The 27,483-nt window shown below is 36.1% G+C and overlaps 1 protein-coding gene across 15 annotated transcripts in view; it reads left to right on the plus strand.

Annotated features, from left to right (window-relative positions):
- Window positions 1-27,206, plus strand: part of SWT1 (SWT1 RNA endoribonuclease homolog) — an 86,845-nt gene extending 59,639 nt beyond the window's left edge. For 11 of the 15 annotated variants that reach the window (XR_013529009.1, XR_013529010.1, XM_035280031.3 and 8 more), the window contains 3 exons: window positions 8,241-8,307; window positions 13,599-13,663; window positions 26,192-27,206. Coding sequence is in view for 12 of the 15 variants with exons in the window: in XM_035280031.3 (XP_035135922.1) it covers window positions 8,241-8,307; window positions 13,599-13,663; window positions 26,192-26,321 (262 nt within the window). In the remaining 3 variants the exon portion in view is untranslated. Of the gene's footprint in view, window positions 1-8,240; window positions 8,308-13,012; window positions 13,153-13,598; window positions 13,664-26,191 lie in introns of those variants that run through there. The other 4 variants (XM_054247801.2, XM_078355126.1, XR_013529008.1 and 1 more) reach the window with 3 other exon arrangements.
- The last annotated feature ends 277 nt before the right edge of the window (window positions 27,207-27,483 follow it).

Consider the following 27,483-nt stretch of genomic DNA (forward strand, 5'->3'; position numbering starts at 1 on the left):
TTTAACAGCATCATGCTACTACTGAGATGCCAAATCAGATATGGTTTAAAAGTGTCCATTAGATTGAACAACACAGAAGTCACGTGAGTTTGGCCTTAGCAGTTTCATGAGAATGTTGGGGCAAATGTTAGATAGTAGGCCAAGGAATGACTTGGAGGTGAAGAAGTGGAAATAGCAAAAGAACATAATTGTAGCTAGAGGAAATCACAAGATCAAGTGAAAGGGTTGTATTTATGAGTATGTGTGTATTAGACTTCCTTGGAAAAACAAAAGGCCAATCAGTAGTATACAATGTTTCTTAGATTATACATGAAAAGATGAAACCTTTTGCAGTAATACAAATACCAGAGCAAAAGTGATTCTGTAATAATGACATGTTAAATTATTCTTGACTCTTTCTCCATAGTAATTCTAATTTTGGGCTCCTCAAAAACTGCTTTATTTTTTTTGATCAAGGTTTGCCTTCCTTAAAAAATAGTCTAATATTTAAACATTTTAATTGTGGTAAAATGCATGTAACTTAGTTTATCTTCTTAACCATTTTTTTTTTCTTTTTTATTGTACTTTAGGTTCTGGGGTACATGTGCAGATCATGCAGGATTGTTGCATAGTTACATACATGGCAAGGTGGTTTGCTGTCTCCATCCCACTGTCACCTACATCTGGCATTTCTCCCCATGTTATCTCTCCCCTACCTCCCCAACCCCTGCTGTCCCTCTCCTAGCCCCTCACAACAGACCCCAGTGTGTGATGCTCTCCTCCCTGTGTACATGTGTTCTCATTGTGCAGCACCCACCTATGAGTGAGAACATGCAGTGTTTGATTTTCTGTTCTTGTGTCAGTTTGCTGAGAATGATGGTTTCCAGATTCATCCATGTCTCTAAAAAGGACACGAACCCATCATTGTTTATGGCTGCGTAGTATTCCATGGTGTATATGTGTCACATTTTCCCTGTCCAGTCTATCATTGATGGGCATTTGGGTTGGTTCCAAGTCTTTGCTATTGTAAACAGTGCTGCTATGAACATAGGTATGCATGTGTCTTTATAATAGAATGATTTTTAATCCTTTGGGTATATACCCAGTAATGGGATTGCTTGGTCAAATGAAATATCAATTTCTGGATATCCTTGAGGAATCACCACAATGGTTGAACTTATTTACACTCCCACCAATGGTGTAAAAGTGTTCCTATTTCTCCACATCCTCTTCCAGCATCTGTTGTCTCCAGATTTTTTAATGATTGCCAAAAATGGTACCTCCATGTGGTTTTGATTTGCATTTCTCTAATGACCAATGATGATGAGCATTTTTTTATATGTTTGTTGGCCTCATATATGCCTTCTTTTGAAAAGTGTCTGTTCATATCTTTCACCACTTTTGAATGGGTTTTTTCTTGTAAATCTGTTTTAATTCTTTGTAGATTCAGGATATTAGCCCTTTGTCAGATGAGTAGATAGCAAAAATTTTTCCCCATTCTGTTCACTCTAATGATTGTTTCTTTTGCTGTGCAGAAGCTCTGGAGTTTAATTAGATCCCATTTGTCTATTTTGGCTTTTGTTGCCAATGCTTTGGGTGTCTTAGTCATGAAGTCCTTGCCTATGCCTATGCTCTGAATGGTTTTGCCTAGGTTTTCTTCTAGGGTTTTTATAGTGTTAGGACTGTTTTACGTCTTTAATCCATCTGGAGTTAATTTTAGTGTAAGGTGTCAGGAAGGGGTCCAGTTTCTGCTTTCTGCACACTGCTAGCCAGTTTTCCCAACACCATTTATTAAACAGGGAATCCTTTCCCCATTGCCTGTTTTTGTCAGGTTTGTCAAAGATCAGATGGTTGTCAATGTGTGGCGTTGCCTCTGAGGCAGCAAAAAGCTGCAGTATTTATTAATATATTCTTATTGTATATATCTTTATGTCTAACACAAAAGTAAGCCATATAATCTGTTCTTTTAACTATCAAAACGATCTTTTCCTATTCTAGAATTGCTTTTTTAAATTAGGTCTGAAATATAATCGTTAAAATTACTTAAAACTCTTCCTATTCCCACCACCAACTTAAAAAAATAAAAGATTTCTAGTATTCTGACTTGATCAAATTCTAATTCTGAACTTTGTCAAAACTTTTGTCAAAAGTTTTTATGTTTAGGCCGGGCACAGTGGCTCACACCTGTAATCCCAGCACTTTGGGAGGCTGAGGTGGGCGGATCACAAGGTCAGGAGATCAAGACTATCCTGGCCAACATGGTGAAACGCTGTCTCTACTAAAATATACAAAAATTAGCTGGGCATGGTGATGCGTGCCTGTAGTCCCAGCTACTTGGGAGGCTGAGAAAGGAGAATTGCTTGAACCCAGGAGGCAGAGGTTGCAGTGAGCTGAGATTGCGCCACTGCACTCCAGCCCAGTGCCTGGCAACAGAGCAAGACTCTGTCTTAAAAAAAGTTTTTATGTTTAATACTTATATGAAATTAGTATAGTCAACATATATGTAATTAGTATAATCAGCTTGCAAATTTTTATCTCAGAAGGGAAAACAGGAGAATAAAATTTTAACAATTTTGTTTAAATTGTTTAATTGTTCTTTTACCATTTTAGCTATGTATGGCATTTTTTTCAAAATCTAGGACTGATGGCTATCTCTCATTGGCATAACTGATTTTCCAAATTAACTATAAAAAATGTATAATTTTAATTTTACTTTTAATAAATAATTCCCCCAAAGGGGCTCTAAGATCGAAGACATTTTTCCCTAGTATCTCCTCATTGTGGATTTGATCAGTTGTCACCGAGTTTATCAGTAACCTAACTTAAATTACTCATCAGCCAAATCCAGTTTGATGATATTATTTAGGCATGTCACTATATTAAAATGAGAACAGAGCTTTGAGCCACAGAGTGGTCTGAAGTTGAATTCTGGTTCTATTCATGCACCAGCTTTGCTACCTAGGTAGGTAAGTTAGCCTTTTTGTGTTTGTTTTCTAATATGGAGTTTATAATAGTTGCTTTATTATAGAGATTAAAGGAGATAGCATTTATTCAGTCCTTTGCACTCAGTGGATGCTCAATAAATGATTTTGTTATCCTCAATAACAGTTTAAGTGGTTCATAATATTTAAACCTTAACTCATTTCTTAGCTATAGAGAATACAAAAGTGAGTTTTTAATATAATGTAAAAATTTCTACATCATGCACTTCTTTTTAAAACTTTAATTTTTTTCACACTCTCTAAAACTATTTTTTTTTCTTTTCTTTTTTTTTTTTTTTGAGGTGGAATCTTGCTCTGTCACCAGGCTGGAGTTCAGTGATGCAGTCTTGGCTCACTGCAACCTCTGCCTCCTGGGTTCAAGTGATTCTTCCGCCTCAGCCTTCCCAGTAGCTGGGATCACAGGCACGTGCCACCATGCCTGGCTGATTTTTTTGTATTTTTAGTAGAGACTGGGTTTCACCGTGTTGGCCAGGATGGTCTCGATCTCTTGACCTTGTGATCTGCCCACCTCCGTCACCCAAAGTGTTGGGAATACAGGTATGAGCCACCATGCCCGGCTGAAACTATTTTAAATATTATATTAATGTCAAACATTGTTTTGCCAGAAGGGACCACAATTTATTCAGTTCTGTGGGTTGTAAGTCATGATTTGTAAATGTCCAAGAACGTATTTTACTTTTTTCAATTTCTAGAATTAAATATTAAACTGGAATATTTTAGATTTCTTTCCTTGTTTCTGAATCTGCAACTTCTTTATTTTTCCTAAATAGGAGATAAGTTTTATTTGAATTTTTAAAATTCAAATTGAAAGTTTATTCCATTTTAATGAATTATTTTTTAATTTAAGTCAGATGAATTTTTGTCTCTAAAAGCTTGAGTGGCAGTTAATCACAACCTGTTACAGATTTCTTTGCTGCTTCTCCACTCCCACTGCTTCCCTTGACTGGCATTTGGGAGAAATTTTTTTTTAAACCTTAAGTGGCATTTTTTTTTCTTAAAGATATATATTAATATTTTTATCTAATATTGAGTTATATAGAAATGAAATTTGTTTAATTCAGATTAATATTGATGCTAATTGTTCATGGATAAATAGAATACTCAGAGTACCTATGTGACTGAGTCAGGTCCTTTAGTGAGTATTGGTTTTGTTAACTGACTTGCTTTGTGGCTCTGATAAAGATAAAACAACTACAAAGATTTAGTGTTTGAACATACATGAAATAATTTGCTAGAAGCATTTGATAAAAGATAGCTTCTTTTGCTTACATATAAAAGTAATACTTTATTTTAGATGAACTTTATTTCATTTGATTTTGTAAAATAATTTAAAGGCAAGAAGATGGTGGTGGTTGTCCTTTTCTTGGTGGGAAAAGTATGAGCTCCAGACTCAAACCCAAAGAGATTTAAATACCTTCCACCGTTCACTGTGTAATCTTGGGCAAGTATCTTAAAATGTTGGACTTTGGGTTCTACATCTGAAAAGTGGTCATTATATAACAGCTAATATTTATTGAACATGTTCTGTGTGCCCTAGGTAGTGCTAAACATTATAGATGCATTACTTAATTTGTAAGGTAACTTTATGAGGTTAACACTACTTTATCCCCATTTCACAGGTAAGGAGCCAAGATACAGAAAAGTAGGCAACTTGATCAAGGTTGCAAAACCAAATTCAGGGTGTAAAAGTTTAGGGAATTAAATTGAGGGAGATGGCGTATGTAAAGCAGGGTCAGACTTCAGTGTTCAATAAGTCATTATGTGTTATTATTGTTGCTGTCGTAAAAGAAAGCAGAGTACATCCGGCTGTGAGCTGCAGAGTACATCCTGCTTTAATGTCTGTTTCTCAAAACTCATTCCAGAATTCAAGAGTGAAATTTTAAGATTATAAACCAGCTGAGGATAATGGACCATGTCTTATTATTTTTTTAATATTTCATAGCTTCATACACATTTGAGCAAATATGCATTTAATATGTACTTACTGTAATTGTTATGAATTTCTTTTTAAAAGACAAATGTGAATATATTCATAAATTTTAAAAATGGCCATTATCTAAAATATATTTTCCCCAAGGGCTAATTCTTTATTCTACTGTTCTTTTAAAGCATCGCCATTGAAAGGCAGTTTTAGGACTTTCATTCAAAAAGCCTTTTGTCTTCATACTGCTATACGAAAAAAAGAATGAGAAAAATTTAGGGAAGGCTGACCTCTCAAGAATTTTTGTGTGGGGAATTACTAAGGCATTTTTCTCCATTTTATTTTTTATGTATTTTCAACAAGGCGTCGTTCTAGTGAGTAAAAGTTTGCAGTTTTTTGTGCCAGGCCACATTCCACTCTCTCATATTCACAGTTCATAGGAAGTAATGAAGTCTAATTTCAACGCCAAGTTGACTGCATTTTAGTAAAGGTTATCTGGTCCATTCTGGGATCAGTTTACCTCTAACCATTCTTTCAAAATAACAAATTTTATAACATATCATATAATATATATCCTGGTTTTAAAAAGTAACGTGTAGTTTTTCTTCTGATTATAAAAGTAGTATATCTGTGAATGAAGATGAGATCCCAGTAAACCTTTCTTCCTTAGAATACAATTCTGTGATATTTTATGAAATATTTACATTTAGAACAAATTACTTCTTTCTTAGAAACTTAAAATTTCTGTGCTGCTTAATTTGTTTACAAGCAGTAGTTGAAAAGTTGGAAGAGATGGCCAAATGGACAAGAATGAGATATTTTTCTTCCTTCATTATCTCCCTGTGTCTGGTCAGGATTTGTTTCTTTCTTGTGCTCTTTAGAATCATGAAGCTTTGGGCTACTCTGGATCTTTGTCTTTTTGTTCACAGTGGTATCCAGGGGCCCAGAACAGTGCTTGCCTGGTTGTAGGTCTCAAAATAGTTGTTGAGTGAGAGAATAAAGGGTCCCTTGTTCTGATCTGGGCATCTTTAGTACGTATCTTATCTTTTTATTTATTCATCAAATACATTGTAAGGGTTGGACATTATTCACTGGAGTTTGTCTCATCCTCTAGGGTCTAATATAGTATGTTAAACTTAGTAACTTCTTAATATAGAACATCTTGTTTTATCTAATTGTCTCATCCTCTTTTATGGAAAGTTCAGATTATTTCTAAAGCCGTAAAAAGTAATTGGTATAAATTATTCCACATGGCTGAGTTTGTTTTCACTTGGGTTACCAAGTTGGAACACAGTAGTTTGGATGTTTCCCCATTGCCTTTCTAAAGGATTGGTTTAACTTGTCTAGATAACTTTGTCTTCATGTTTCAAGCAAATTTTGTATGGACCCTTCTCCATATGTATTATCCCTCAGGGCTTTTTTGGGGGCTTAAGAGATTTTTTTTTATATTTTAAAATTATTTGTTGGGAGAAAAACTTTTTCCATGAAATAGTATTCTTATGGAGATTGTCGTATATTCTTAAAGATGTTTTGTATGTGCCCCCTCCAAGGGGCCTTTAAAAATTTTACTTTAAAAACAGTACTGAAAAACTGTTTATAAAAGCACTCCCACAAGTATAATAAAGGCCAAATAGTCTAAAAATATAATTAAGATTATTGTGATCAGTTAATTATCAGGTTTGACAGATTCAAGTATTGGCAATGACATGAAGACCCAGAGACAGCATTGTAATTGAAAGCCACTAGGAATTTAGAAATTAATTTAGGTGACTTGATTTCTTATTAATTATATCAATATTTACTTATTTTATGGCTTGAAACTACAGATTGGAAACTACAGTTTCCAATTTACAATGGTTTGATTTAGGATTTTTCAACTCTATAATGGTGCAAAGCATTTAGTACAATCCTTGACTTAGTATGGGGTTACCTTCCAATAATCATCATAAATTGAAAATATTGCAAGTCAAAATGCACTTCTACTTAGGATGTTTTCAGTTTACAATGCGTTTATTCTGGTATAGTCCCATTATAAGTTAGGGAGCATCTGTATTAGATGATGGTGATAGTTGTTACTGTTGCTGTTATAATTGACATATACTGTATTGTGCTTGCTGTATTCCCTACGCTGTTGTAATGACTTTTCTTGTAGTAACTCATTTAATTCTTGCAGTAGCCCTATGAAGTAGGGACAATTATCCTCATTTAATAGATAAGAAGATAAATCACATAGAAGTTAGGTGGCTCACACAGCTAGACAAACAGTACTCAGAGCCACTGCACTGTACCAGAACGACACGCTGGTTTACTTTCCCAAAAGGAAAAAAAGTATTCATGCTGAAAGGATGAGAAAATATTTAGTATAACGAAATGAGGATTAGTACTTTGCTACTAGAAAGAAAAATAAGTTCTTCCCTTTATCTTTATGGCCAGGTGCTGTGGCTCACACCTATAATCCCAGAACTTTGGGAGCCTGATCCCTTGAACCTAGGAGTTTGAGACCAGCCTGGGCAACATAGGGAGACCTCATCTCTACCAAAATAATGTTTTAAAATACTAAATGGACTTAGTGGTGCATGCCCGTAGTCCCAGCTACTTGGGAGTCTGAGGTAGAACGACTGCTCAGGCCCAGGAGGTTGAAGCTGCAATGAGCTGTGATTGCACCAGTGCATTCCAGCCTGGGCAACAGAGTGAGATCTTGTCTCAAAAAAAAAAAAAAAAAAAAAAAAAAAAAAAAAAAAATTTAAAAACTTGTTTGATTTCTGTTTCTGTCATTTGTTATTTTTTTTTTTTAAGTCAGTGTTATTTTCAACAATTTACGTAATCTGATTTTTCATAGAGCTATAGGCTGATACTTCAAGCAATGTTATTTGAAGTTTGTCAAAATCTTCTATTAGGATATCTTTTAAGTGTCTAAGAGTTTCATCAGTTGTCTGTTTGGACTCGTTGAACATTTCTGTGATGAATACTCAAGCTTTGTCTGCAGCTTAAAAGATAATGAAGTATAAATGCACGTCACATTTCTATCTGCTTTTTGAGAAATCTTTATTATTGTAACTTAAAATGTGAACTATAACTTCACATGTAAGAATGCTTATAGTTGATTGATGTTATAAGTATCAATTTAAATGAGCAAAAACATTTTAATAACTTGACCTCTTGAATTAAGTTCATGATTTTATAATTTTTAATTGATTTTTGAAAATATTATAAAACTTTAAGCTTATTAAATAATAAGTTATCTCTCATGGTATGGGTATGTTTGGGGAGAAAATTTAAACTGTTGGTCTTTTCTGAAATCATTTATTCCCCCCCTTTGTTTTTATCTTATTTGTTAGGATTTTGGCCCCAAATAGTAATTATCAAGATGTTGAGACCCTCTATAACTTCCTAATCAAGCATGAGGTATGGGAAATATTTTAAAGTATTTATCACATTTCCACTTTAAACAAGTTTTAATGTAAATAAACAAAGTAGAAGTTCTAAAACATAATGGAATGTTATTTAATTGATACTTACTTTAAATTCTTGAATGCCATAAAAGTTTGTGACATATTATTTTTTTCTCCCTTTTAAAAAACTGTATATTTAAAGTGTACATCATGATGTTTTGATATGCTATACATAGTGAAATGGTTTCTGTAGGTAAATTAACATATCCATTATCTTACAGGTACCCCTTTTTGTGTGTGTGACAAGAGTCCTAAAATGTACTCTTTTAGCAAAAATTGGGAATATAATACAATCTTATTTGCTATATTCCTCACATTGTATGATCTTTAGGCTTGTTCATCCTACGTATCTGCAACTTCCTATCCTGTGACCTCTATCTATCTATTTCCTCCTCTCCTCTCTGCAAGTGACATATTCAATTTCTTTTTTCATTCCCTAAGTATGAATATAATAGAGTCCTAAGATGACACACTTTCTCCAGTGCGAAATTGTTTCTCATCTGGGGTGCTATTGGCAATTTGGACAGGTCAGTTCTTCATTGTGTGGAACACTGCAGGATGTCGAACATCCCTGTACCTCAGGTACTAAATGCCGATAGCTATCCCAGTTGTTGTGACAACCAAAAGTATTTCATCTTCCCACCCAACTCACATACCCAGAGTACCTCAGAAAGGAAGGACTCCTGTTTGAGAACCACTTACTACTGGAAAGGAAAGCTATAATTTACTTTCCTCTATAGTGGGAGCACAAACCCTGAGGTTAGAACTGTAATGAGGCTTCAATGTATTTTGTAAATTAACCTGCATGTATTCCTCATTATTGCTGAACCGAAGAGGGTATTCTGTTGATTGTCAGTTTCTAGTTGCTTAGTGTTCTGTGCCCATGTTTCCTGTAATATTCCTACTTTTCAATTTTGTGTGTATATGTGTTTAATTTTTAAAACATTCTAAATGAAGGAATGTGGCATATATTCAGGTCTCACATTTCTTATGAAGTCAGACTCCTTTAAATATATTTTCCACTTTTATTCCTGGTTAGCTCTTTATTTAACTTTCTGTGTGCCACATCTTCTGTTAAAAACCAGTGATGAAGAACACAGAATCTGAGGTCAAATTACCTGTGCTGAAATGTTGGTTCTTCTACTTATTAATTGTATGATCTAGGAAGAGTTATTTAATTTTCCTTGTCTCAGTTTCTTCATCTGTAAAATGAGAGTAACAATAGTAGGTAAATTATGTGTATTCTGCAAAGATTAAATAATGTAATGTATGTAAAGTGCTCCAAACAGTACCAGGCACAGAGTGAGTGAATGATAATTGTTAACTAGCCTGGGCCAGGCTCAGTGGCTCCTGCCTGTAATCCTAGCACTTTGGGAGGCCGAGGCCAGTGGATCACTTGAACCCAGGAGTTCAAAACCAATCTGGGCAACACAGTGAGACCTCATCTCTCCAAAAAGCAAAAAAAAAAAGTGGTCCCAGTTCCTTGGGAGGCTGAAGCGAGATTATTTGAGCCCGGGAGGTCAAGGCTGCAGTGAGCCATGTTCACACCATTGCACTCCAGCCTGCTTGACAGAGCAAGACCCTGTCTCAAAAAAAAGGGGGAGGGGGATAGTTCACTAGTTTTGTTTAAGCAATGAATAGTGTTCACATGTGCTTTTTAAGAGTCCACCTTAATTTGCTTGGGTGCTGTGGCTCACACCTATAATCCCAGCACTTTGGAAGGCCAAGGCAGGTGGATCACTTGAAAGGTCAGGAGTTTGAGACCAGTCTGGCCAACATGGTGAAACCCTATCTCTACTAAAAGTATACAACTTAACAGGGAGTGGTGGCACCGGCCTGCAATCCCAGCTACTCAGAAGGCTGAGGCAGAAGAATTGCTTGAACCTGGAAGGCAGAGGCTGTAGTAAGCCGAGATTGCACCACGGCATTACAGCCTGGGCAACAAAGTGAGACTGTCTCAAAAAAATAAAAATAGGCTGGGCATGGTGGCTCATGCCCATAATCCCAGCACTTTAGAAGACCGAGGCGGGTGGATCATGAGGTCAAGAGTTTGAGACCAGCCTGGCCAACATAGTAAAACCCCATCTCTACTAAAAATACAAAAAAATGAGCCAGACATGGTGGCAGGTGCCTATAATCCCAGCTACTCAGGAGCCTGAGGCAGGAGAATCGCTTGAACCTGGGAGGCGGAGCTTGCAGTAAACCAAGGTGGCACCACTGCACTCCAGGGCAGGCAACAGTGCGAGACTCCATTTCAATAAATAAATAAAAATAAAAGAGTCAGCATTAAATCTTTATCACCACGTGATATAATTATTAAGATGACTTTTTTTAGATGATTCATGTAATTATTTCATCTTTCTGAATTTCAAATCAAAACATTAAGTCTAACAGAAATATATTTGTGGAACTGGGCATGGTAGCTGTAATCCCAGCAATTCAGGAAGCTGAGGTAGGAGGATCACTTGAGGCCAGGTGTTCATGATCATACCACTGCACTCCAGACTGGGTGACAGAGCAAGACTCTAGCTCTAAAATATATATAAATGATAGGACAATTTTAAAATCACATACTCTGGAAAAATCTGGGGCATAGTTCTTTTTGAATTTAGTGCTTTCTGTTGCTAAGAGTGTTAGAAGAAAGTACCTAACCTATTATTTATAAGAATATGTGGATCTGTTGCTTGATGATATCTGGTGATATAAAGAAACAAGAAAACATTTTAAAAATTAAAAAGAATATGTGGATCTAAGAATCAGATATATATGTATATATACACATCTGTGTATATATATACACATATATATACATATATATGTGTATATATGTGTGTATATACATATATACATGTATGTATATATATGTATATATGTGTATATATACATGTATATGTGTGTATATATATATACATATCAGACATATATCAGGATATATATATATATATATCCTGAATCTGTGCTTCAGTTTTTCTTTATTGGTAAAGTGACTACCTACTTTGTCAATTATCTACTATCACCTGGAATTATGTCACTTTTATACTCCCAGCTGTGTTCTTGGATAAATGTCTAAATGGTTGCTTTTACAACTAAAGATAAATCTAGATACTTTAAAAAAATTATATTAAAAGCTTAATATAAATTATTTTATATTCATATTATAACAGATTCAAAGTCAGTTCTTCAGCTGATTTTTCTCAACAATTGATAGAAAGTGGATACTTCCTTTCATCCTCTGATCGAATAGCTGCAGTGTGTTGACATTTAGTGGCCTTTGTTTTGATACATTGTAGGTACTGGAATGTGGGGCTACAGTAAACATATCAAAGGCCCTTAGGAGAAGGTAGAACATGTAAAGAAGGAAGAAGTGGACTGGTTGATAGTTTAAATGTATATTTTAGAATATTTTTAGAAGATTCTTCTAATAATTATGGTAAATTATATACCAATTTCATATAATCATTAAATATAATATCCAATATTATATAATTAAATAATACCAAATACATAAATATAAACAAATTTTAAGCAAAATATCCATATTATATTTATTTAAATATTTGAAAAGTATATATATGTGTGTGTATATAAATATATAATTTTTTTTGCCAGGCTGGAGTGCAGTGGCATAATCTTGGCTCACTGCAACCTCCGCCTCCCGGGTTCAAGTGATTCTCCAGCCTCAGACTCCTGAGTAGCTGGGGCTAAAGGTGTAGGCCACCACACCCAGCTAGTTTTTGTATGTATTTTTTTTTTTTTTATAGAGACGGGGTTTCACCATGTTGGCCAGGATGGTCTCCATCTTTTGACCTTATGATCCGTCTACCTTGGCCTCCCAAAATGCTGGATTACAGACACGAACCACTGCGCCTGGCAATTTTTCTTTTTTAAAATAGAGACAGGGTCTCACTATGTTGCTCAGGATAGTCTTAAACTCCTGGGCTCAAATGATCCTCCCACCTTGACCTTCCAAAGTGCTGGGATTACAGGCATGAGCCATTGCACCTGGCCAAAAACTGTATTTTTAAACTTTCAGTGAATGAAATATTTTCTACACAAATATGGTAAACTTCCTATGAAAACATTAAAGAAGGTCTTGGAATTTTTGCCAGTAAACAATACATTGAACTCTGCAGAAGACTTTTATAATATGAATCTTTAAATCAGTGGTAATTTAATCAGGGTGGTATCATTTTTTCCCCACCAAAAAATGCATGCCAGCTAGTAACATAGAAATATTGTTTAAAGTAAATTGAATATAATTAGCCTTATTGTTTCCTTTTACTAATTCTAAATTTCTGAAAATTTAGGCAATGTGCTATTTGTTATCTGATCAAAAAAATTTTTTCTGCAAGTTTTCAGGTTTTTCCTTGCATATAAATAGGTATATTGCCTAAATCAATTGTAAGCTTCAAGAAATAAAAGAGTCCTTCACTGTGTCTTCCATATGTGTGCCACAGCTAGTTTTTATATGATGAAAGATTTTTTTGGGGGGGATGGAGTCTTCCTCTGTTGCCCAGGCTGAAGTGCAGTGGCATGATCTCGGCTCACTGCAGCCTCTGCCTCCTGGGTTCAAGCAATTCTCTGCCTTAGCCTCCTGAGTAGCTGGGATTACAGGCACCCACCACCACATCCAGCTAATTTTTTTGTATTTTTAACAGAGATGGGGTTTCACCATCTTGGCCAGGCTGTTCTTGAACTCCTAACCTTGTGATCTACCCACCTCAGCCTCCCAAAGTGCCAAGATTAGAGGTGTGAGCCAGTGCACCCGACTGTATGATGAAAGATATTTATATTTATGGTATTATAAATTGTATCTCTGAATTATAATAGATATTTATTAACTTAAACATACTAGTTTAAACATGTAGACCTCGGTAATCTGAAACATACATTTCTTTAGAAAATATCTATAAATCGAGCTTTCCTAAACCAGATAGAACTGTCTGTAGTTTATAACCTTATTATGTGTTTTTCTGTTCATTTGATCTCTACTGTATCTAGGCCCATCTCACCTCTACGGGTTCTACTAACAGATTAAGTTATAACAGTGGGATTCACATTTTTGCACACAGTTTCATGTTAGCATTATGGTCACTGCACTCTTCTTGCTACTGTATAATCCTTTTAATGTAATAACTAGAAATGTGAAAATTCCCTCTCAGAATATGGGCTACTCTAATTTTATTGTCATCATTCATTTTGTTTAATATATATTTTTAGTAACTATATCTGGGTTCTTTTCAGGTAAATAAAAGTGTCAAATTTACTGCCCAGGAACTTTATGATTGTGTTTCTCAGAATGAGTATAGGTAAGTCATATCTGCATTAGACATAAACCATTGTAACAAGCTTTTCCATATACAGCAGCACTTGGTGGTGGTGGTGATGTGGTTTTTTTCATTGTCTTTTCACTACACTGTTTTTTTTAACCTTACTAATATCAAATATTTCCTACATACAAAAGGGTCATGTGTCTGTGTTTATCGGCTGTAAAGTTTAAAGTGATTCTCAAATTTTTTGGCTTCAAGACTCTGTTACGGTCTTTAAAATTATTAAAGATCCCAAAGAGCTTTTCTTTATGTCAGTCATTATCTAGCTATATTTGCTCTATTAAAACTTAGAACTGAGAATTTTAAAATGTTTATTAATTCATTTAAAAAACTACATATTAAGATAAATAACATTATTGTGAATATATTAAAAGTGGCACTGTTGTACATTTTTGCAAATCTTCTAATGACTGGCTTAATAGAAAGCAGCAGGATTCTTATAACTGCTTTTCCATTCAATCTGTTGTAATAAGCATGGCAAGTTGCTAGAAAATTATTGTTCACTTTTGCCAGAACAAGAGTACAAAAGACAAAGCAATCTTAGTCTTACTATGAAAGTAGCTTTGACTTCTTTGACCTCACACACCCTTTGAAAGAGTCTTAGATTCCCTGTGGTCCCCAGACCATGTTTTGAAGAACAACTGATATAAAAAATATCCATCTACCTACCATTCAACTAACAAACTTGAATTTTACCCATTTCTAAGGGAGCTGTAACCTCCCTTCTCTTCTCTCTCTAGGGATTGTGCCTCTATAGTTCTCATCCTTTCCATTATGGTTTTACCTAGTATTATTTATAACAAAAATATGTTGATTTATTTTGCTGGTTTTTGAACTTAAATGTATCTATCACACTATATACTTTTTTCCAAAATAATTTGTTTTATAACATTCATACATAACAAAAGGGAAAATATTATAGATCCAATTCTTTTTTTTTAATCTTTTTTTTTTTTTTTAATGAGACAGGGTCTCACTATGTTGCCCATTGTGGTCTTGAACTCCTGGGCTCAAGCGATCCTCCTTTCCCGGCCTCCCAAAGTGCAGGGATTACAGGCATGAGCCACCACACCCAGACGTAAATCCAGTTCTTATATACACAGGAAACAGTTGTGAATCCTTTGCTATGGACTAAATGTGTATCCTCCAGACTCATACATTGAAACCTAATCCCCAATGTGATAGTATCAGAAGATGGCGCCTTTGGGAATTGGATTAGTGCCTTTATAAAAGAGACTTCAGAGCACTAGCTAATTCCTTCCTTTCTGCTATGTGAGAACACACAGAAGGCACTATCTATGAAGAAGAGGACCCTTACCAGGTACCAAATCTGCTGGTGCTTTGATCTTGAACTTCCCAGACTCAAGATCTGTAAGAAATTTGTAAGCTGCCCAGTCTTAAGATATTTTGTTATGGCAGCCTAAACAGTGTAACATATCCCACTAATTCTAGGCCCAGGCAAATTCATGAGGAGCTAAAACTGTTTAACTTCTTCACTGTTGCCTTCCAGTACCCTCCACCACTGCATATTCCATTTCAACTTAACATCAGGATTCATCCAAGTTGATACATGGGGCAATAGTTGGTTTTCAGTGAGTTCTTTTATAACACGACATGTACATTTTGTAAATGTCACCACTGCATTGTACAGTCATGCAATAAAAACCACAAAGGATTAGGAGCACAACACTCAACCTCATTTGGAACACATTTTTAAAAAGATAGGAGCTTGATAAAAGTGGTATCACAATTTTAGACATGTTACATGGCTAAGAAATATGTTATGATGAATCTGGTATTTTACCTTAAAAAAAGACCTGAAGTTTACTTATGGAGTAATCATTGAAAGAGTTGCGGCTTGAGGGTTATCTGAAATTGGATGTAAAGTTGTAACACGGAATGTGGGTATGTCACTCATAACACATGGAGAACTTAGGTAGCTACTTTTTTGAGGTGTGTGCATGTGTGTGTTTTGTGTATTACTAAGTGGCTTAGTTCACCTAGTGCTTCCAACTGCCAAACTTGTGTATCAGCAAGTGCAAAGGTTGGATTGTGCTACAGTTATTTCTTAATATATCAGTGGTGTTGAAACAAACTTACATATTCAAATGAACAGTATAGCAAGGCTGACTGTATTTTCACTGCTATGTGATATGCCATTGTATCACTAAACCACAGTTCCTTTGCTATTTATAATTTACATTTGTACCTGTGTCACTGGCTGCAAAATATTATGAGCAGGCCTAACAACAAAGTTAACTAGCAAAATGCTTCTACTCTTAAAGCTCCAGACTGATAAATTTGTTTGAGGATATCAGATAGTAGGATTGATAATCATACCACGAATGTTTCAACACAACTATGAAAGTTCACCAACTCATTAGATAAGTTTTTCAAGAAAATCTGAAGCCAGTTGGCATAAACAAATCTGTGTAGTTGGGGGAGAAAATGATTTCTTATCTTAATCTTCAGATTATCATCGGTTGTACTTATATATATAGATTTTTACATTTAAGGGATTATGTGAGATTTGTGTCAAAAACACAACATGTTACAGCCTTAGCCATATTTTTGAGTTTAAAAATCTTATTGCAGTTAATGTGGAGGCCATAATCTCTGGAAGCATAATCCTAATTGATGTCTAGAATTATTTTGATTTTAGCTTACTTTTGGAGTAGTTGGGAGGATTTTTATTTGGGGGAAGTTCAAGAGTCAGGTCAAATGTTCATAGTTAAAGTAAGTAGTTGTACCCATCTTTTCTTTTGTTTTGTTTTCTTTCCATTTACTATGTCAAGGATTTAAACTGTGAAAGTTAATCAGTAAACCCTCTTTTATACCTGGAAGGATGATTTTAAAGATAAATAAAATATATTTAATATCTTGAATGCATTGAGAAATGGTGATTGCTGCTCAGCAAGCTTTCAGTTAATAGCATTTACATCTGCTGGGTTTCTTGTGAAATTATTTGCCAGTATTTAGAGTATCTTCCATATGCATCTCTGGAGTGCTCCACAACTTAGAATTTTCAAATAAGCTTCCAAAAGAGAGTTTGTTTTTTGTTTCACTGGTTCATACTAGATACGGGGCCAATTGTGGCAGATGGAAGGTGATACCATTTTCCTATGACTCAGAGGTGAAAACAGAAGAATGATTTAACTTACATATAGATGGCTCCCTTTGGAAATGTGAAGAACAGTTACTTAATGCTTAAGACAATTATTTAAATTGTCAGAATTTGATAATCTTTGTATCAATTAAAAAAAAAGCATTAGTTGTAGATGAGGAAACTGTTGGTGTGCCACATCATATTTATTGCAACAGGGAGATGTGAAATAATGAGAAATTTATCTGTGCCATGATATGGTTAGGTTTTGTGTCTCCACCCAGATCTCATCTTGAATTATAATCCCCTTAATCCATATGTGTCAAGGGAGAGACCAGGTGAAGGTAATTGAATCATGATAGCAGTTTGCCCCATGCTGTTCTTGTGATAGTCAGTGTGTTCTCTTGAGATCTGATGGTTTTATAAGATGCTCTTCCCACTTCACTCAGCACTTCTCATTCTTGCTGCCTTGCGAAGAAGGTGCTTTGCTTTCTCTTTGTTTTCTGCCATGATTGTAAGTTTCCTGAGGCCCCCGCAGCCATCCTGAACTGTGAGTCAGTTAAACCTCTTTCCTTTATAAATTACCTAGTCTTGGGCAGTTCCTTATAGCAGTATGAAAATGGACTAATGACAGTCGCTGAGTCCGCTTCCTGAGACAGAGGTCCTAAAACCCTTATAGATAAGATTGCTGGGAGAATCTTTTGTTCTACTCTTTGGTCTTTAACCTGAGTTCCTGACACAGAGCTCTCTTAGAATTTCCTAGGTGACAAGAGCATCTTTTGCTCTAATGAGGCAACTCTTGGTGGGCTCCTAGATGGGGACTGGTCACCAGACGGACCAAACCATCATTAGATGCTTGATGGATAGAGGGACTGATCTTGTATCTATACTGCAGCTTCAGCTGCTATGACATGAGCATAGAATAGTCAGCTCAGCCTTCAGATTGTGTGAGAAAAATTAAGAGAAGTCAACATAACATTTTTGGTACTCTTCAGTCTTTACTGTAAAACCAGGAGTTGAATTTCCCCCACCTTAAAAGATTCTTGGGGTTTATTTCTGATAATTTACAAAATTGCTGAATGGAGTGCATGAATTCCACCATTCTCTGCCTTTTAACACTTTGAGTTCTGACCTTTCTGAACTCTGTTGAGAAAACCACACACATTTTGGATCTACTTGTGTAGTTCTGGCATTCTTAGGGCTTGGGATCCAGCTCTATATATGACAATTAAATGGTTTGGTTAAAAAAAAAATCCCTGAACCACCAGGGTCAGAAAGTTTCCAGGTTGCTGGAGCCATGGAGTCGTTTTGGGGGTGGCTCACACAGAGAAGGCATGGAAGCTCCAGCCCCTTCCGACATATACTTGGTAGTATCAATTATTTTCTAAAAATGAGTAAAACATAAATATTTCCCTGAGTTCTGTGAGCTGTCCTAGCAAACTAAACCCGAGGAGGAAGTTGTTGTGGGAACTCTCCTGATTTATAAGCCAGTTGGTCAGAAGTATAGGTGACAAACTGTTACTTGTAGTTGTTGTCTGAAGTGGGGGACAGTCTTGTTTGAGCCCTCAACCTGTGTGAGTGTCAGAATTGAATTGAATTATAGTACACCCACATGGTGTGTAGTACACCCACGTTGCTTACTGTGTAGAGAAAACCCCAGATACATCTGGGGTCAGAATTGTTGAGTGTGTGAGAGTATAGTAGGAAAAACCAAACCTTCAGGTCAACCAACTGGCTATGAATTAGAGATTACCATGACTCCCTCTTCAGGTTCAATTAATTTGCTAGAGTGGCTCACAGCACTCAGGGAAAGATTTTACTTACATTTACCATTTATTATGAAGGATAAATTAAAGGATACAAATGAACAGGCAAATGAAGAAGAGATACATGAAGTGAGGTTCAGGAAGGTCCCAAACATAGGAGCCTCTGTCCCCATGGAGTTGGGTGTGCCACCCTCCTCGCATATGAATGTAATTAAGTACCTCAAGAGCATAAATAAAACTGTTTGATGGGTTCTAATAAAGCAAGGAATTAAGGTTTTAGATTAAAGTCACTTTGATGAAAAGCGAATTCCGTAAGACACAGAACCTTGGTGCTTATATCTATAATTCAGCTGGTGTTTTGTCTTCTCCAGTTTTTAGACTCTTGGAATTAGCTTTTGCTCTTGACTGTGGAGTGTGTGAGCACTGCTTACCCTGAGCAGATGAGGAGTTTGCTCCAAATCCAGGATGGTAAATTAAGGAGATTATCAAACATTACCAAACAAATCTCGTGTGTTATCTTCTATCTTTATGAGAAATTAGTTAGGTGCAGCATTTCATTCACTTTTTTTTATCTTATAAGTTCTTGATAAAATGTTTTGACGTGTTTGTTAGACAAGTTTCTAAGGTTTTCTTTTTTTCCTATATGAGGTATAAACTAGTTTGTGACGTTGACCTCAAAGTACCTGAGTGTATGAGATGGATACCAAACCAAATTGTTTTTCTTATTTTGAAACTCATCACAACACATTTCTGACACCAAGCAGTCAGATGCACCCCATCTCCAATGTATAACATGTAGCCTTGTATCACTCTTTTTTCACTTAGAATAATGTTTTTGAGGTTCATCCACATTGTAGCATGTATCAATACTTCACTTCTTTTCGTGGCTGAATAAGATTCCATCACATACACACAAACATACACATCACATTTTGTGTATTCGTTCATCTGTTGATGGACATTTGGGTTCTTTCCATTTTTTGACTATTGTAAATAGTGTTGCCCTTTGTGTATAAATATTTGAATTCTTTTTTTTTGAGACAGAGTTTTACTCATGTTGCCCAGGCTGGAGTGCAGTGGTGTGATCTCAGCTAACTGCAACCTCTGCCTCCTGGGTTCAAGCAATTCTCCTGCCTCAGCCTCCTGAGTAACTGGGATTTCAGGCATGTGCCACCACACCCAGCTAATTTTGTATTTTTAGTAGAGATGGGGTTTCTTCATGTTGGTCAGGCTGGTCTCAAACTCCTGACCTCAGGTGATCTGCCTGCCTTGGCCTCCCAAAGTGCTGGGATTATAGGCGTGACCCACCATGCCCAGACAAATATTTGAATTCTTATAGTTATTTTCCATTTTGGGGGGCATATACCTAAGAGTAGAATTCCTGGGTGAGATACTAATTCTCAGAAGCCACCCTATTTTACATTTCCATTAACAATATACAACAGTTCCAATTACTCTTCATCTCGGACAACACTTGTTATTTTCTTTTTTTTTTTTTGGTTTTGGTTATTGCCATACTGATGATTGTGAAATTGTATCTCATTGTGATTTCAATTTATATTTCTCTAATATTAATTAGGGAAGATGTTGAACTTCTTTTCGTGTGCTATTTGGCCATTTGTATGTCTTCTTTGGAGAAATGTTTATTCAAGCCCTTTGCTCATTTTTAGGGGATTGGTTTTCTTTCTGTAATAACAGAAATTCTTTATGAGGAATTTGGCTCTAGGCCAAAATCCTTCCTATATATGATGTTTTAGCCCACTATAGACAATTGAAAGGCTTCGTTTGACAAACTTAATGGGGGAAGCTGCTTTCCTCATACCTAAGGAAATGATGAACTGAAAAGAAGAGTTGAGGCGCAAAATATAGAGTTTACTTGAGCCAGAGTGAGGACAGCTGCCCCTGACGTGTGTTAAAGTTGCCTTGGGAAGGGCACCCTCAGCTCTTGTTACAAGGAAATTTTTAAAGTCAAAGAGAACAAGGAGTGGGCTGATACAAAGTTGTTTGACAGGCATTCTCAATAGATGATAGAAATAACATTGTTCAGTGATTGACTATACATTGTTGAATTAGAGGGTATGAGTTAGGGTGTCCAGCATATGGCAGCTATAGCTTCTTGTCAGCCTAGAGCCCACATAGCAAGTGGCTTCAAGTGATAATTATTTAGCCCAAGGGGGTGTGATGTGACTGCTGTTTCATTCCAGTGCCTCTCTGGACCAGATAGTTTAAACGGGCTTGCATTCCTCAGATAAGTTTCTTTTCTTTTTTTTTTTTTTCCATACCAGTGTATGCTGTTTTCTAGAAGTAGTTGCTGGCAGTGACTCAGACTCCCTGCAGCTATGCTCACACACAGCTGCGTTCCTAGCTCAGGTGACTCCATTTGGAGAACTTCTTATGGGGAAATGGGGGAGTTGGCTGAGATACTTCCCAGGTACCTCCACTGAGGCTTCCTTTTGGAGGCTTTGACTAAGGTATTTCTCTCTTCTCTGACTCACTATTTTTCCACTTCTAGCCCTTCCTCCTCTTCCACCCCATGGGCCTCTGCGTTCATGAATATGCAGAGGGGCAGCAGCCTTCTTCAGGGCTTCTCAGCAGTGAGACAGTGTGTGCCTCACCCCCAAAACCCTACTGTGCATATTTATCTGACCCTTTCCTGGGGAAAAAATTATACACTGGAGAACTGGCACCTCTCATTTTGCCCTTGCTTATATTGTGGCAAGAAGTGAATAAAGACTTGATTGTTACTTTTAGTTTGGCTTGTCCTTATTAACTACATCAACACCTGGCAGCTCACCATGTTATATATTCTGGATATTAGACCCTTATCAAATATATAATTTGCACATATTTTCCCCTAATCTGTAAGTTATCTTCACTTTTTGGTAGTATCCTTTGGTGCACGAAAGTTTTTAATTTTGATTTTTTATGTATTATTATTTTTTACACTGAGCATGCTTTTAAGACTACCTAAGAATCTATTGCCAAACCTAAGGTTATGAAGGTTTATCCCGTGTTTTCTTCTGACATTTTTATAGTTTTAGGTCTTACACTTAGGCCTTTGATCCACTTTGACTTAATTTTTGTATACGACGTAAGGTAGGGCCAGTTTCATTCATGCATTCATCCATCCGTATATATGCATGTGGATATCAAGTTGTCCTAGTGCCATTATTGTTGAAGAGACCCGTCTTTCTCCATTGAATGGTCTTAGCATCCTTGATGAAAATCAGTTGACCATAAATGGGAGGGTTTATCTCTGAACTTTCGGTTCTGATCCATTGGATGTCTGTCTATCTGCTCATATTAAACTGTTTGCTAACAGTTGCTTTGTAGTGAGTTTTTGAAATTGACAAGTATAAGTCCTCTAACATTTTCCTTTTTCAATATTTTGCTATTTGGGATGCCTTGCAATTTTATCTGAATTTTAGGATCTGCTTTTCTGTTTTTATAAAAAAAGGTTGTTGGGATTTTGATAGAAATTGCATTGACACTGTATCACTTTGGGGAGTATTACTATCTTACTAAATATTACAGTCTATTAACATAGGCTGCCTTTTCTCTTGTTTAGATAGTCTTTAGTTTCTTTCAGCAACATTTTTTGTTTGTTTGTAGTGTACAAGTTTTATACTTCTTTGATTAAATTGATTTCCTGAGTATTTTGTTATTTTTGATGCTTACATAAGTGAAATTGTTTTATTTCCTTTTCTGACTGTTCATTGCTAATGTATAGAAATACAGTTGATTTTTTGTGTTGTTCTCTTTACAACTTTGCTGAATTAGTTTATTAGATCTAACAGTTATTTTGTGACTTCTTTAGGATCTACAAATAGAAATTATTCTGTTTCTTTGTTTCCAATTTGGATCTCTTATTTATTTTTCTTGTTAATTGCTCTGGCTAGAACTTCTAGTACAATGTTGAATAGTAGTGACAGAAGCCTTCCTTGTCTTGTTCTTGATCTGAGGAGGAAAGCATTCAGTCTTTTACCATTGATGTTAACTATTCTGCTTTTGTATTTATATTTTATGTATTACATTCTATTCCAGTTTTCTTTTATTTGAGATATACATTGCAAATGTATAGAAAAATTCAGAGTTGTAAAACAAGTATCCATTATAGACCTCATTCTTGGATTTTGGAGAAATTGCATCAAACACTGGAATTAAATCATGTAAATTCACTAATACCATGCCATTTTGACCAAATTGGTCATGGGGGATGAATCACAAAACCACGTGGAATTATTTTAAAATTGATTTGATACAATTTCCAGTTATTTTAACCTGAGATTTGGTCAAAGCAAATTTGATACCATTAATAGGAAAATCTAGAGAAATAGTGGCTCATGTATTGCAGAACTAGAAGCAACCTCCAGTTTTGAATTCTCAAAAGGATCAGGAATTGGAATAATTTCACTTGGAAAAAAGAAATAGGGACATAAAATATTTGTACTCAGAGGAAAAAGGGAAAGATACTTTTTTGTTTTGTTTTAATTCAGGCAGACTCAGGTCAAATGGATGGTTTTTATAGGCCCAGTATAAAGGAAGAACTATCTAGCAATGAACTGCCTCTCACAGTAGTGAATGTCCTATCACCAGGAAGGAAAAGCTGAGGTGAGATGACTCACTGGAGATGCTGCAGAATGACAAGCAGTGGTGTCAAGGTGCCCCCACAGCTAATATCCTGTCATTCTACAGATTAACCATGAGGAAAAGAAACTTAAGAATGCCTATTGTCATGATCAAATAAAAAGTATAGGCCAAGCAGAGACTATGAAAAACAGCCAATACTTTTCTCAGCCAGTGATGACAGAACTTGCTATAGGAAGTAAAATCTGTAGGTAATAATTGTCAGAATATTGACTCACATGAATTGAGAAATTAAATGCCACTAGGAGGAAAAGAGAAGATAGAACTGCTCACTTTTTAATTACAGGGGTCAAGGGGAAGAAAAAGATAAAGAAATAGATTCAAAAGTAGTTACTGAAGGATTTTTTTTTTACATGTGGAATAAATAAGGACAGGAATAGGGGGCTACCATTTGAGTTTGTTTTGTTTTTAAGTTTATAGAAAACATCTATCTGCTGTTTTGAATCTCTTAAGGGTGTTTCAAAATTAATTTTTGAGTAGTTGTGAAGAATTGGATGTACCATAGCACGAATTTTAAGCTTTAAATAGAGTAAATGAGGTTAGTGTTACACAAAGCCGAAAGTCAGATTTAAAATTTTGTTTCAGAGATCGGGTCATACTTTGTTGCCTAGGCTGCTCTCAAACTCCTGGCCTTAAATGATCCTCCTGCCTCAGCCTTCTGAGTTGCTGATTACAGGTGTGAGCCACCCAAAAGTCAGGTTTTAATCAGTCTCAGAGAAACTACACAATGTCAGGAAGTGAGATTATTCCAAATATGGTACATTTGCTTTATGATTGACTTTGGTGTGGACCTGTGTCCTGAGTTCTGATCTTCCCCTGAATTATTCTTCCTTTGTACCCCCCATCAAGGGATTTGTCATGTGGGAGAGGCAGTGGGAGAGGTAGCTTGTAGTTCTTTCCAGTACCATGGATATGGCAGACCTATCTCAGAAGCCAACGAGGTAATGACAGTCTAACTGTTATAATAAAAATGACTGCCAGTTTTGAATACCTAAAATGCCAGATGCTATACTAGATGTTGGGTGCTCTTTGAACTTAAGTAAACCATCTCCCAGTAGATTAAAATTTATGAGATTGAATTCTTTGATACTAGATAATAAATTGATTTGAATTCTAGATGCTAGACAATGGATTGGTGTCCTACAGTTTGGGATCCCACAATTTGTAGACCCATGTCAGCTTTTGAGAGCCTGGCTGCCTTTGCCTTAAGTAAAATTGTGAAGTAGATATGGCACATATTAGGCATTACTTTCTGCTTCCCCACCCTTGGTTTAGAGATGCTGACATTGATTTGGTAACTGCTAGGTAACTTGTCTCAGCAGTCTTTTTTAAGAATTGAAACTCTGTCAACTTCCTTACCCCTCTCAATTAATTATTCCTTTCAGGAGGTACATCCTCTTAATATCCTCCAGTCCACCTGTTCTTTACCTCTCAAGCCAAATAAGAGAAAAATAAAAATTCTTAATACAATGGACTTACACTGGGATTTGAAATATATTCTTTGATATTTGAGGTGAAATACTATCAGTTACGATTTATTAGCACAAACAAAACAACATAGAAAGATAAAAGCACTTAGTTGCACAAATTCTTACATAGCCAACATGAAGACGACCTTGACGTGATTCCTAGAATTCAGGAATAAGGGCTTCCGTGGTGGACCTGCTGCCAGCAGGCAAAGCTGGATACTTAAGCATAACCTTTCATATAATGGGCTGGGTTGAACAATGTAGTTCTACCTTACTCTCTGAAGGACCTCTCATAGCAGGAAATGGGCTTAGGTTAAGAGGTTTTAATCCAAGGAATAAGCTGCACAGTTGGAATATAATTATTTATATATCCAAAGGAAATGAAATCAGTGTGTCAAAGAGATGCACTCCCATGTTCATTGCAGCACTATTCATAATAGCCAAGATATGGAATCAACCTAAATGTCCATCAGTCAGCAAATGGATAAAGAGAATGTGGATGGTATATACGGTGGAATACTATTCACTCTTAAAAGAAGGAAATCCTGTCATCTGGAACAACATGGATGAACCTAAAAGACATCATTTTAAGTTAAATAAACCAGGCACAGAAAGACAAATACCCACATGTTCTCACTGATATGTGGAATCTAAAAGAGTATGAGTAGAGAATAAAATAGTGGTTACTAGGGGCTAGGAGGATAGGGGACTTTGGGAAGATGGTGGTGAAAGGACAAAATTTTAGTTAGATAGGAGAAATAAGTTCAGAGATCTGTTGTACAACATGGCAACTTTAGTTAATGACAATGTATTGTATTTTGAAAGTCACTAAGAAAGTAGAGTTTGGCTAGGTGCACTGGCTCACGCCTGTAATCCTAACATTTTTGAAGGCCAACGTGGGAGAACTGCTTGAGCACAGGAATCAGACCAGCCAGGGCAACATAGTGAGATCCTGTCTCTATCAAAAAAAAAAAAAAATAGGTGTGGTGGTGTATACCAGTGGTCCCAGCTACTTGGGAGGCTAAGGTTAGAGGATCACTTGAGCCTAGGAGGCTGAATAGTGAGCTGTGATTGAACTACTGTACTCTAGCCTGGGCAACAGCATCTTTAAAAAATAATAATTAAAGCTGGATGTGGTGTCATATACCTGTAATCCTAGCACTTTGGGAGGCCATGGTGAGAGGATCACTTGAACCCAGGAGTTCGAGACCAGTCTGGGCAAGATACTGAGACTCCATCTCTAAAAAAAAATTTGTTTTAAAATAGTAATTTTAAAAATGTAGATATGCATTATTCCACAAAATAACATATGCATTATTCCACAAAAATAAGTGTGTGGAATAATGCATATATTATTTAGCTTGATTGAGCCATTCCACAATATATGCATGGTTCAGAATATCATGTTATACATAAGAAATCTATATTTTTTGTCAGTTAAAAATGTAAAGTAAAATGAAAAAGAATTTTTATTTTTCTGACTAGCTGTCTTGTGGTGATTTAACATTTGTTTTTCTCCTAGAGAAAAATTAACCATTGGATGCCGCCAGTTGGTTGAGATGGAATATACCATGCAGCAGTGCAATGCATCTGTTTATATGGAAGCCAAAAACCGGGGATGGTGTGAAGACATGCTCAACTATAGGACATAAGTACTGATTCATAACTTTAAAGGACTTGCATTTGCCCTTAAGAATAACAGAGTACCTTTCAATCTGGTCACCCTTTTAGCCCGAACTTGAGAATTTTAAGAAATGTTTTGTGGGTACCAAAAGGTGATTGCCTATTACTGACAATCTCATTGAAGCTCTAAAAAGCCTATTGGGTCCATTATAAAATAAATTCCATGGACTCTGTTTTTCTGGAGTTCACAATGCCTCCCTACCTCTACTCTTGATAGTGAGCCAGTATCTCTAAGGAAAGGAGAGCCATATATTCAGTCATCCTAAGGCAGGAGCCACTGTGGATCTGAGGAAGACCCAGGGGACAGTATTAGCATTTCTCTCAACCCTAGGTATGGGCATGTGACCAGAGATACTGCCAAAACCTAAGAAATCATTAGAACATGGTGATCATGCTCACCATATTCCGCAAATGAAATCTTATTGTGAGCTGTTTCTATGATCAAACTGTCATCCATGTTGAGTTGGTGAAAATAATACCCTCCTTCACCTCACTCAAGGTAATGAAAGTAGAAATTGGACTTAAGCTCCTACTTCCTTATACAGCCTCTTTCCTTCTGCGGGCTTGTCCCTTTTCAGTGCATTTCTAGTGTGGAAGCGCAGGGAGACCTCTCTGCTGAGTTTCTCCTTAAATGTGAAGCATAATGGATTTATATAACAGAATTCGGTGGCAGTAACTGATATTTGCCCCTAGCTAAAACCAACTGTTTAGTTGACTTTTTAGTTATACAGTAAGTTGGAAATCCTTGTTTACTGGAATGTATTATGCTTTTGTTAACACATTAGATTAAATCCAATTTGGTATTCTATTATAAATGCTTATTTTTAAGACAATAAATAACTTATTTTTGTTAAGATTTGACTTTTAATTTTACTTCCAAGTTGTTTCTGATATGTATATGAGGTATGATTATAAAAGTGACTATCTCCAATAAAAGAGTGTTCAGGATATTCACTAGTTGCTGTAGGACCTGTTAAGCTTTGGGTTTGCCAGATTAGGAAACCACACCACCAGCTGCACAGATGGGGCTCACAGTGCCCTCAGAGATAGGAGCTTCCGGGCGAATGGAGAAGCTTTAAGAGGGCATCTCTGCCTCTTTCCTTTTCTTTCCCGAGAAGCCAAATGTACATT

Source organism: Callithrix jacchus, chromosome 18 (assembly GCF_049354715.1).
Source record: "Callithrix jacchus isolate 240 chromosome 18, calJac240_pri, whole genome shotgun sequence".
Taxonomy (NCBI): Eukaryota; Metazoa; Chordata; class Mammalia; order Primates; family Cebidae; genus Callithrix; species Callithrix jacchus.